General features: G+C 46.1%; 1 protein-coding gene across 1 annotated transcript; it reads right to left on the reverse strand.

Annotated features, from left to right (window-relative positions):
* Nucleotides 1-37: 37 nt before the first annotated feature.
* On the reverse strand, nt 38-11,500 carry STOM (stomatin). Its single transcript, XM_062641323.1, has 7 exons — nt 11,406-11,500; nt 7,173-7,276; nt 6,701-6,773; nt 5,878-5,960; nt 4,095-4,298; nt 3,469-3,603; nt 38-1,857 (listed from the first exon to the last, which is right to left on the reverse strand). Exons 1-7 carry the CDS (start codon nt 11,452-11,454, stop codon nt 1,663-1,665), a joined length of 843 nt encoding a protein of 280 aa, XP_062497307.1. The 5' UTR covers nt 11,455-11,500; the 3' UTR covers nt 38-1,662.
* Nucleotides 11,501-13,278: the final 1,778 nt, after the last annotated feature.

Below are 13,278 nucleotides of genomic sequence, written 5' to 3' on the forward strand. Positions count from 1 at the left end.
CAGCATACCATTAACGTATCAAGAAGTCACTCATCAGTAAACAGCACAGGTTTTTATTCAGGATGGGAGCAAAAAGTGTGCTCCTGTTGTCAACAATTCACAGGGGTGGCCAGTGACAGCAGCACCAGCAGGAGTTACAGCATCACTGCCCTTCCCCAGGGATTAGCCTCCAGCTGCGCAGTTACCTGTTCCCCACTGCAAGCACGTGTGAGCCCGGTAACATTCATCATTACAGCTTTGTTAATTGTCTTTCTCCCCCCATCCCAGCAAGGAGTGGAGCTCAGCTTACGCTAACTGAAGCACTGACACACATGCAGACTGGTACAGTGTTTGTGTGGTGCAGAGAAAGGGAAAAACCTTTGCAGAACAGCAACAGCACCAAGTAGCTCCAGCCCGAGCAATTGCTTGGGCCCCTTTCCTAACAGTGACAAAGGCACAGCGTGTCAAGGCACAGGTAAACACACCTTAAATACCCGTAAATACAGAAGAGACTGCAGCAGAAAGGGGATAAAAAACCAAGTTAGGAACTCTGTGGTGACCAGTGTGAGAAGGGCACTAGTTATCACTGAGGTTGACTTTTTGTTTTCACTGTCACATCCCAGTAATCAAAGACCAGATGCCAAACTCAGTGATGGTGGCAGCCCAGAGCCCCCTCCTCCCTCTTGCAGCTCTAGTTCTTCTCATTTTAATCTGTAATTACATCTACTAACGAGGCACACAACATGAATACAGTTTAGCAGACTTACTGCTCAAGACTATGTGAACTGAAGATTACATGCTTTTGGCTTGAAGTACAAGCCCTTGGTGTTACAACGGATACTACAGGTCTGCTCAGAAGCAGCGTCAACAGGGAAATCACTAATTTGTTAGACAGATACATCAACAGTACAACATCTTTAGTTAAACATCACCACAGCCCACTAATCAGAGAGATCCCACCTCCTACAGAACTGAGGTTTCAGACCCAGGTACAAGCAGGAATCAGTACTTCGGCCTTTAAACAACATCTTTAAGACAGACCCAATGACTTTTCAGCGCAAATCAACATAGGCACATCACTGTAACAACAGAGCAGCCCTCAGGGACTGCAAGTATGTTGTATCCGTAACTACAGCATAGTTATTCCATTTCAGAGATGGAAAGTTCTCAGGAATGGGGAACTGTTTTAGAGAGCATGGGCCTGATTTTCAGAAGTACCCAGTACTTTCCTATACCAACTTTCATTACTTCTCCTGTGTTAAGAACCAATTCACACCACAGCAATCCAGTAACTTCCTGCATGCAGCTACACTCCAAGAGAAGTTAGGGCTGTTCCACTTCCCCTGCAGGGCTACAGACAAGTTCAGTTAAGAGGAATAGTCCTCTCTCTAGATGCTGGATTGTCACCACAAATGGATTCATATACTGTTTAGAAGTGGGAGGTTGCAGGTTAAGAGAGTATATGGATACCTGCTTATTTAAGATCACAATTTGCTTGTATTTGCTTTGAGACATTTTCAGCTAGTCTGAGTGTCCAGTCACAAACATTACATGTAAGTTTTATAACATACTTCATACAACAAAACAGGTTCCTCAGTAAATCCACTGTAACACCACCATAAGCTATGATACACATGGAATTCAGCACTGCAAACATTTGCTATAGCAAAAAGCCCACCCTACCTAGCGATTGGCACCTATGAGGCCCTGCAGCATGTTTATGGGCAATGGGAAGACGATGGTGGAGTTCTTTTCTGCAGCAATGGTGGTCAAGGTCTGCAAGTAACGAAGCTGAAGAGCAGCTGGGGACTCTGTGATAACCATGGACGCCTCTTTCAGGGCCCTGGAAGCATTCATTTCCCCCTCAGCTGCAATGACCTGGGGAAGCAAGATGAACCACAGTGAATTCCTCCTGGCACAGTAACAACCTGGAGATATGTAAGATGGCCAGCCTTATGTCATATTCCAAAGACACTGCTCATTGCTTGATCAAGTGACCTCTCCTTCCCATGTTCCTTCACTGGCTCTGCCTTTCTCCTGCTCAGACAGAAGCCATTCCTGCTTTGCTTTCAAGGCCATGGATTGTCTGTTTCCCCCATTCAGGATTGAGACACCAGATCACAAAAGCCAGCACCATATCTTGAAAATGCAATGGGTGTGTTTGTTCTATTTTCAAAAGCTTCTTTTGTGCTTCTTTCAGCACTGCCTCTCAAAAGCAGAAGGCTCCCCACATGTATCTCTAAGCTTTCATTTAAAGCTGTATTTTTTTGGTCTCTATAAGGGCTTGACAAGCAAATGTTGCCCATGTTTCTTACTGGGGAAATACCTTTTATTCCTCCTTTAATTTATGAGCTCATTAGGGACAACTTTGCGGTCAGGCATTTGCTGACAAGCCCTTCTGCACCAGGACAGTATCAATACTTCCTGAGTGTCTGTAAAGGAGGGCTGGATGCTGCTGTTTCAACAGAGAAGTTGTTGGTGAAGCAATTTAATGCACATCAGCACAGGAAAGTGCAGATTCCCCTCCAGAGTTCTGCTGCAAGGGCACAGTATTTTTTTAAACATCAGAATAAATAGTAATTAAAAAAATAATCACAAAGTAATTAAGCTTCAAAAGAATACATAGAAGTTAATACTTGGAGCACTAATGTAGGCTTAAAGAGCTTTTCTGAGGTGCACCACCAGCTTCACATTGAGTAATTGCCAACCCTGAAGCCTAATGAAATTCAGTTTAATATTTATTTCCCATGAAAATAAAATCCAGATTTTATAATTAGAACCTAAAAATACATTAAAGTTAATGAAACTCCTCATTAATGGCAGATATGGAAATCAGTCATCTATATGTACATAAAAAAATCATTCGTGCATGAGATGATGAACTTCGTAGGATCAGATGTGGTTTTCATGGCTTTAAATGAGCTTTAGGAAACCTCCCTTCGCTAAGCTTCAGTACTTAGAATGCAAGGATACAGGCAGCTCAACAGACCACTGGTACCTATCAAATACCTCCTTCCATCAGCTTGCTCTACAAACAAAGGTGGAGGGTTTGGACAACTAGGGAACGAGATGCCGTGACCAAACTGACCACTGGTCAGCTTCACGGTGACAAAACCACTACAGCCGTTTTATTTCTCATATGAAGTAGCAAACAGACAACAAAGGCCTGCCCTAAAATCAGGGCTACTCAGGAGGAAGCTGGAAGTAAATCTGCCTTCTAATTCACTGCAGGATCAGCTAATAACCTCCAAATTGTTCTGTCCGAGATTTGTTCTTTGAGTGTGGTAAAGAGCTGAGATTCTGTGGTTTTGAAGGACACTGCACCTGCACAAACCACAATGAAAGCCACACATAAATCCACAAATCCCTGCCCTGCGCTCCTGTTTGCTACAACACAGTCTGGCGGAGAATCTTCATCCTCTACATGCCCATGTTGAATTATTCATGGAGAAGGAAAAATAACGCAAATGCAGATGTTGATGTTTTTACCTTGGCTCTGGCCTCACGGGCAGCTTCAGCTTCTGCAGCCATTGCTCTCTGCAGCTGGATAGGTAATTTCACATCCTTGATCTCCACACGTTCCACCTTAATGCCCCAGTCATCTGTTGCCTCATCAAGTGTGGCCTGTATAAGGCAGGACAATGAAGCTAAGCACTGACCTGCCTGCAGACTGATGTCCAAAGAATGTCCAGTAAACCAAATTCATTAATTATCTTATGATTCTTGGACTTTATGGCCTTTAGTATAAATACAATGATTTGCTAATTATAAAAACATAACTGTTGTCAACTAACAAAAAAACCTCAAACCCAGAGCCTGATCAATTAAAGGAATTCTGCAGCACAATTCCCTTAATGGCAAAGCACTGACATAACGATCCTGGGAAGCCCTCCTCTCCCATGTCCTTCATTCCCACTGCTCCATTATTGCCTTAGTCACTCATTTTTATTAAAACACAATGCCATCCCAATAGCTCTCGACAGGGTTTTGCCTAAAACACCAAATCACAACGTGGCTTATCACTTGGCTGGCAAAATAAATCCTGCCCTGGAAGTTATCCATGGGACTGCTGCTTATGGCCCGCTTGTGGCTCACTTGGGCAGAGCTGCTCGTACCTGCATGCTGTGTGCGATCTCTTCACGATCAGAGAGAATCTGGGAGAGGTTTTTGGTCCCCAGAACATTCCTCAGAGTTGTCTGTGCTAAAAGACGTGTGGCTGAGTCAGCATTTGTGATGTTTGCCACGGCAAGGGTGGCATTCTGAACTCTGTAATAAACTACTCCATCCACGTTCACTGTCACAGAGTCCTTGGTCAAGATCTGAAAAGCATCGGGGAAAGCATAATTATTGATTAAGATAGGGTGAATTATTATGCTAATTACATACTTGTTTTACTTGACAGCTCCTACAAAACAGGGTTTGCCTGTCCCAGCAGCCTGGTGCATTTCAGCTGTAAGGGTGCCAGCCTGATGTCAACATCGCATTAGAAGTATCTGTTGTTATTTTGCAGTTCATTGTCCTTAGAGGTACTTCTGACTGAAATGCCACCTTGCTACTACATGAGTATGTGGTGATTTCTAGACAAGCTGCAGAGGAAATCATTTGTGAACACCTTCAGAGCTTGGCTCAAGTGATATACTGAATTTAATACTTGTATGTCAAGCAAAGGAGGTACTTGCAAAGATAAAGAGAGGTATTGTTGAAGGTTTAGAAGAGGACACACCAGAATGAAACATTAATTCTATTTTAAAGCTAAGTTAAAGAGACTGAAGTATGCCACATGACCATGAGAAGTGTCCTAATTCCATGTCAGACAATTACTATTATGTTATTTGACAAAAGAAAGACATGAGAGGTACTTAACCTTACCTGCTCAGTCCTTCCCCAAACTACCTATTTTAGGAGGCTCTTCATAACAGTCTAAGATAAAGAATAAGCAGCATGCACAGAAACCATGTTGTACAAATAAAAGTGTATTTCTGCTCTTACCTACGGAACACAGACAAACCTAAATCCATGGGCATGATTCAATCAAGTCAGAAGGTAAATGTCCAACTGCTGGCTTCACTAATGGCACATCAGCAGCTGCAGGATTAGGTTTCTACCAATTACCCTCTAGAGTGTACCCTGACAGATGCCATTTGTCTAAATCTACAACTAACAACGAGGAACAAACCGACTGGCAAATATGACAGGAAACAGATGCAGCAGACGGGCTGCGTCAGGCATCCGTGTCCTGCAAGACAGACCAGCTCCATGAGGGCTGCAGTTATAGTCATCAACACTCAGTTGTTCACTAACTGCTTTTAGAGGGCTAGCTGGGTTTTATTCTTTTGTTATCTATTGTGCTGGCATTGCTGAGTTCAGTTAAAGCTGTGGAGACACGCTGCTAGGAAATTAAGATGTCCAAGGAAAAGCAGTCCTGCACAGCAGGACACAGAAACAACATGTACACAAAACCCATGGAAGGGAGCAGACCATTACCCCGAGTTGCCATTAACAGCATTTGATGCATATAATAACTTCATCCCATTATTTTAGCTGGTTTATCCATCTAGACCAATTGGCACAGGAAAGATCAGTGCTGTGCCTGGAAATCTTCCAGATTTCCCAGAAACAATTACAGAATGGTGCAGGCAGTCTTTATTCCAACCCCCCCCGTTCTAGCTCTCAGACTCTCTAGCAGTTATCTTACTTGATCCTCAGAGGACAGCATAATTGGTTTTCTTTCAGCAGTCTTCTCTTACTGAATATTACTCAAGGATCTGTGCACTCTTCACAATGCACTGAACCTGCCCAAGAGTCTACATTAAAGCTACACACACCCTAATACCAAGAGGGGAAAAGCAAAACAAAGTGTAGACACTCTAGCAGGTACAAAGGCAAGTGCAGACTCACCTCTTGGGGAGGAATATCGAAAGAGATGGTCCTCATATCAACTTTGATGAAGCTGTCTGTGCAGGGCAGGACAAAAAACAAGCCTGTACAAAAACACCCAGTCAAGAGGTGAAAATGGGTTGTTAAACCAGGTGAAGTTTGCTACTGAAATAAGCTTCAACCCAACCATGGTAGCTGCACAGCCCTCACACACTGAGCTCGGCAGCATCTTGGTTTGTGGCTTTCAAACCAGGATGCTTTTTGATAAAGTATGCTGAGAAACTTCAGTTTATTCAGGTCTTAGAGACCTTTAACATTTGGAGAAGCCCCAGAACTGTTCACAGCCACTTTTGAAGATCTGTCCTATGTAGTTATTTGCAGGGTCCAATTCCGGCAAGGAGAAGCTATCGAACCATCAATCTCCTTTTGTTCTGGGGCATCACTGTCACTCTTCAGCTTTACATCAGAATTTCTCACACGCACAGGAAACATTTCAAAAGTAGCATGTAACTGTATTGTTTCTATTTCTTTTGAAGAATGTGGAGGCTTTCAGACCATTTGGGTTTAACTGACACACTGAACTTCTCATTTAAATTGACACATTTGATGCTGTTATCCCTCCTTTTACATTCTGCGCTTTGACTCTACCTGAAGATGATGGATTAACTGCAGAGAGCTGGCTAAGGCTCATGTTTACCATCTTCTCCTTATAAAGCAACACATCCTCTCCCTGGAAGTTACAAAACCCTGAAGAAACCCATTGGCCGGTCCAATGCAATGCCTCCCCACAGCTACAGCTGGTGACTTAATGAGAACAGAGACTAAGAATGCTCCCAGGACATACCTGGTCCCTTTGCTCCCCCTTTAAGGATGCGTCCAAGTCTGAATATGATGGCTCGCTCGTACTCCTTTATAATCTGTAATGAACAGTGGGATGTCATGCAAGGGTTTCCAGAAGCCATATGATGGATTCCAAACTCTGCATACACTAGTTTCAGACGGCCGTGAGTTTCAGTGTAACAGACATTTCTATACCAGCTGCTTTTGACAATTTTAGCCTGAACTTTATTGTCAAAAAGCAAAGAGCAATAGGAGCAATCAGGACAATGTTTTAAGAGAAATATCAGTCCTTCAAGAGTAATTCTGTGTCTGTTTGAAGATTAATGCACTGAAACGTTGGGGTCTGTCATAGGCTGTCTGCTGTAATAGATTAATTTGTGTTTAAAACAAGTAAACAAAATTGAGACCAATGATAACCACTAGGAAGCATCTGCACTGCTAGAGTTTTAACCCAGCACAGAAGTGAACAATTTTACCTTTATGCACATCCAGATGGATATAGGAAATGTGATAACAGTGAAGAAGAGGGAAGTGATCACCAGGATCCATCCACACAGGCCAAGGCCACTATCAGAGTCATCTGCAAGAGAACAGCAGCAATCTTCAGACTTAAACCCAAGACTGCCTGTTAAGGAAAGTGCCTGTAATTGGGTATTTATTTGGACTAAGGCACTGTTGTAGCACTGCTGCTTTGGCCAAACACATCAGGTTTAGCTCAGAAGCCAAATTAAAACCCAAATTCTTTGACTTTCACTGGTCTCTGTCAGTTGTGTGAGAGAGCTGAGGGCAGAGTGTGGTCCATGTAACATTTACACATAATTCCGTACACTAACATTTAAGTAGAGACTCCCACATGCTTCCCTTTTCCCCAGTTCTCTCTAGCAGAATGCCCAAGGGCAGCAGTAGAAACCCTGATCTTTTATTGCCTAAGGAAGTCAGAGCAACACCTGTGTAATGACACACAAACACCCCAGAGCCCATCAGCCCCAGGGACAGGACATTCAGTGTTCGGTTTGTGTTCCAGCTGTCACGGGCACAGATCTCAGTAAACCACAGTTCTCAGCACTGCTGTGTCTAGGAAGTAGGATAAGAGGTGGTGCAAGATTACTTGGACATGAAGTAAGGTCTCTGTAAAGCATTTCTTGGCCAAAGACTCCTTATGCTTGGGAGACCCCACAGTTCCCTGCCATGCAGAGGCACCAAGTGGAAGTATGTCCAGAGCCAGCACACAAGAGCCAGTGGTTTCAAATACTACACAGCTAAAAAAAGCAACGCAGCGTGACAAGGTGCAGACTTGCTGGGAAGGAAGCGCTCCTGAAGCCATCGGAAGTTCCATGTCCTGCCAGCTAAGCCTCTCCCAGGCTGCCAGGAGCCCACTGCCAAGTGGGGATATCCCAGAGTGGCACCGAGCAACCATCCTACCACGGAGATACTGAAATTCACCTCTCCGCTCCAGCCTTTGAGAAGCCAAAAGCAGGAAGGGCCAAGAAGCAGCTTCAAGGCTCAGAAGAGCACAGCTCTCACATTTAGATGACAGAATGTGGCTTCAAGTCCACACTCCCTGACTTTGCTGAACCCTTACAGTGCTGCAAACATGCAGACCTTATCCTGGCTTGATCAGTGCTCACAGGGACTTAAGGGACCGGAGTCCTGTGATCTGAAGGACTGCATTCAGCTGGTTGCTGGGTAAAAACTGCATTAAAGAATCCAGAAGCTTTAGTTTAGTTCTACCTGGAATTATCTAATGAATCGTTTTCTGTACTCACCAACACACCTACTGTTCAGTTTGTACAACAAAACTGGCCAGTTACAAGAAACAAGTCCCGGAGTCTCCTTTCCAACCTGTTATTTTAAATAGAACCCATTTTATTGTAAAGCAAAATGTTGATTTTTAAAAATATCCATTGATTTTAACACCCAGGTACATGTGTAAGCATTTTATTGTACCTGAACTAAACTCGGCGTTAGTGGCATACACCCCGGATAAAGAGAAGTGAGACAGGTCAGGCATTAGATACCACTAATCTTGAAAGTGAGTAAGAGCAAATAATAGCAGATACTTTGCAAATTTAGATCCACAATATTTGACTAAAGTCACAGAAACCAGCAAAGTAACTGGGGACCAATAGTGAACTTGCCCTCCAGCCCTCCTTTACACTGATTGTGGGCCTTAGAGCCACTATTCCAGGACTTTAAGTATGGTGGAATATGGAGGTAGTGAAGAATGACGAGGTTTTGTTGTACACAGTATCTTGAATGCTAGGAAGCCATCTGGCTGTCTTATCTATAATGTGTATTCCTGTCACATGCCACGATAATAACCCTCAAGGACGTGTCATATCAGCTGTCATTTTACAGTTCCTCTGTGGAAAGTTACCTAAAGTTATTGCCCCAGGGTTTATTATTGCGTAGTGGAAATAGAGATGAGAGCAGTAATTTCCAGGCCTTCTGCAAAAGTAAAGGAAATGCACTGCCTACATAGATCAGTATTAAGCAACTGCAGGCATTAAGCAACATCTGTAAACTCATTAGTGAAGGGAACATTACCTTTCATTTAGCAACAAGGTATTAGTCAGCCTAAAGCCATAAGCAGCATTCACAACCTACACTGAGAAGGAGGAAGGGTCTCCTCTCTTCTACCCTCACAAACCTAAAGGAGCTGAGGATCCTGCTTCAGTTCCACTCTACAGCTTAACACCAAGCCCTCACCAGCAACCATCTGGTCTCCAGAACAGGAAAAGAAATACCCATTTGCTTCCCTGTTGAACAGGAAAGTAGAGGTCACAACTGAGTGTAAAATTCCCAGATTGAGTAAGTGCACACTTCATTTAGCAACGACTTTCCCAGCACATGGTGCATTTCACAACATCAAAAGCAAGAGATGCTGCCTTGTGAAAAAAATGATGAAATGCCAGAAACACACTTGGGCATCTGTGGAATGAGCTTCCTGGTTGCAATTTTTGACCATCTCATTCATGGGACTTGGAATAACTCCATCAATGGCCCATTCTGGCCTGAATTCTCAGCCAGGCTCCTTGATACTGGCTCCTAAAGAGCAGCCGGTAACAGCACCCAGCTGAGACTGACAGGAATGGCAGAATTACATGAGGATTAAGAAATAAACCACAAGGAGAAAGACTATGAAAACAAACGTTTAATTGAATCCTCTTCACCCCCTTTCAGGCTGCCTGGAACAGTTACCGTTACTTGAGCAAGAAATTACCACTTGGATCACCAAACAGTATTAACAATTTACAATAAACACTTAGTGCTGGAGGCTGAGATGGAACAGGGAGCTCTCATCACCACCAGAGGAGTGGCACATAAACTTCACCAGCCATTTATTTCCTCCTGCAAAGCCTGTCTGATCCAGCACATCACTGTTACAAAGCAGGAATGTTGTAAATGGAACCTCCTGGGTACCACGGGAGGAAGGGACCTTCCCCCAGCCATGCACACACCAGATTTAGAGCAAATGCATGTGGGAGATCAGCCGGACTGAGGGGAAGGCAACACCAGGCACAGATCTCCACTTCCACACTGCTCAAACACAGGATTGTCTGCGAATGACTGAAGGATGTTATTCAGTGTTTGTTAATCAGCAATCAGGAATAATAAGGAATACTGCTCTCGGTGAGAGCCACGTCTTTTCGGATGCTTCTCAAACAATTTCACATGGGAAATGGCATTAACGCATAATCTGGGTTATGAGATGTAATGATTTAGGCAATTCACTCCATAGATACTTTATTATGACAAAAAAGCCCCTGGCAGGCAGCTTTAGCATCCAACCCAACCCAACACACAGCAGCTACAGGAGAAACCCCCTCAGCAGCACATCAAGTGAGGATACAAGAGCTGCCATGCACCACAAGGCAGGGGGCCCAAACACATCCACAGTTATTTATACACCTCGCATTACCCAGCCTTTGTGCACATTAAGCAATCTCATGAATGTATTGCCGTCTCCAGTTGCAACTGACAAAAACGGACATGGAATCAAAGCTTTCCTGGGCCCTGGCTCCGAACACAACCGGAAAACGCTCCAGTGACACGGACTGGTGGCTGGGTTATTTCAGTGCATCATCTCCAAAGCCTCCCGACCCAGGTTACGCTCACATCTATGGACTTGAAAGCCAAAACCCAGTCGAATAGCGATCGAAATAAAGAAGAACTGACAGCAGCTTCACTCCCCACTTGGGAAAACGCTGTTGACTTCTCGCCTCCTGCTGTCACACCTTCCGAACATCCTGCTCCGGGGCAGGGCACCGGTGGTGGAAACACCCAGTCCCCAAATCCTCTTTGTCCTCATTTACCACCTTCTGTTCACTCTGCTCCTAACCACTCGCTCCGCTTGCCCCTCAGTTACCGCACAGCAAAACCAAGCAGCGCACCCCGAGTGCCGCAACTGGGGCCAGCTCCGCGATGCTCTTCCTGCCCCCCCCCCCTCCGTGCGCTGCAGAGGCCCACAGCGACGGCCCGGGGCGAACCGCGGCCGTGCTCCGCGGGACTCCCCGCACCCCAACAACCGCGGGGGGCTGAGGGAGCCGAGCGGGGCCGAGCCGCTCCTGCCGCGGGACGAACTTTGGCCACGGATCCGCGAACTTTCCTCAGCGGCTGATGACGGAAACCGAAACAGAAACCCGGGAGCGGATGGAAAGCGCATGGCCGCGGCCCCGCTCCCGTTACCCCCCCCTTATCGCGGTTACCTTGCACCCGCCGGGGCTTGGGCGCGACCCCCGCCTCATGGTCCGCCATGGTCACCGTCACCTCAGCGCTGCCGCCCACAGCCCCGCTCCTAGAGACCCGCCTTGGCCCCGCCCCGCCTCGGCCCCGCCCCGCCTCGGCTCCGCCCCTCGGCGGCAGCGCTCAGCACGAGCCGCCTGCCGCGCCCTTCGCGCCTTTTTTCGACGGTCTCGCGCTGCCCCCTCAGGTGCTGAGGTGATGGCGGCGGCTCCCGCGCCCCTCAGCGGCAGGGGACGGGCGGCGGGAAGGGGAATGCCGCTGGCGAGGGCAGAAATGCCGGTCCCGCGGTGCTGTGCCTGGAGCCCGGCGGGAGGATGGAGCGGAAGGCGTGCAGCGGGACGCCTGAGGTGAGCAGGCCGCCGGACAGCCGCTGTGTGAGGGAAGCCCTGCCCCGGGTGTGGTTTAACGTGCACATGGGGCTGATGGTTTGTAATGGGCAAGCTGGGAAAGAATGAAGAAGGGTCGGCATTCAAACTGGTAAAATTGACTTTTTAACCACAAGCCAACACATGCCATATTTCTTCCTGTGGCCGTGCTGAACTATGTGTCCGCATTGGGAAGGGAATTAATCCTGAAGAAAACCCGCTCCTCTTCAAGCGTTCACCTCCAGTGCCAGGTGTTCCTGCTGCTCTTCCTGACCTACTGGAGGACACCGAAGGGGAGTTTGAGTGAGGACAGCCGCTGTGTGAGGGAAGCCCTGCCCCGGGTGTGGTTTAACATGCACATGGGCGCTGATGATTTGTAATGGGCAAGCTGGGAAAGAATGAAGAAGGGTCGGCATTCAAACTGGTAAGATTGACTTTTTAACCACTCTGTTTGAGGAGGAACAAGCCAACGCACGCCATAGTTCTTCCTGTGGCTGTGCTGAAGTATGTGTCCCCATTGGGAAGGGAATTAAAACAATCCTGAAGGAAACCCGCTCCTCTTCATGCGTTCACCTCCAGTGTCAGGTGTTCCTGCTGTTCTTCCTGACCTACTAGAGGACACCGATGGGGAGTCTGGTGCTTTCACCCCTTTCCAAGATGCCAAAGCTGGGATCTCTGCTGCTCTTCTACCGGGCTCATCCCACAGAAACCAGGTGTGTGTGTAGTAAAACATCGTTACGCATAGAGCTGTTACATACCAAGTGTCATAAAGGTGGTCCCGTTTGAAGAACTCTCCCATTCCAGGGGTGAGGTCTATGTTATGCTGAATTAGGAGGGCTGCAGGTGATTCATGGCAATTCTTTAACTGTTATTTGTGATTAATGGACAGGAAAGGGATGTGCAAACTGCTGTTTATCCTGTTGTTGCACTGATGGCGTGAAATGGCTTCTCGGTGAAACACCTTGCAACTTAGGAAGGAGACGTGGTCTTACACATACAGGACTATGCAGAGATTTATCTGCAGTGTTGGTGTTATTGTGTGGCTAGACTCTTCCTTGGAGGTAGCCTCAATTTTCTGTTCCATTCTGTACCAGAGGAGGAAAGCTTTTGGTTAACAGGTCAGGTTGATTGAGGAGGATGTGCATGAGTGGAGTGCTGCATTCTGAAATACGGTTCTGTTTCCTGGAGTTTCCAGGTTGATACAAACAGCATCAGTGAATGACAATCCTCGTGCGAGTAATATACCAAATGAATAGTCTTTCTGTCGCTGTCATGGACCCTTTTTACCACATTTCTGCCAATTGATTTCAGACCTGTCTGGATTAGCAGTATAGGAGACTAAAGACTAAATTTGTCTCGAGGTCCCTGAGGGTTTATGATACATTTGTCTTTATTATGTTCTCATGGACAGTTGCTATTAATGCATTCATGAGTGCTGGCACCTTCTGTTCTGGTATTAATAATTCCTCAA

This window comes from Pezoporus occidentalis, unplaced genomic scaffold (assembly GCF_034315485.1).
Source record: "Pezoporus occidentalis ecotype Australia unplaced genomic scaffold, CSIRO_AGI_Poc_V1 ctg68, whole genome shotgun sequence".
NCBI lineage: Eukaryota > Metazoa > Chordata > Aves > Psittaciformes > Psittacidae > Pezoporus > Pezoporus occidentalis.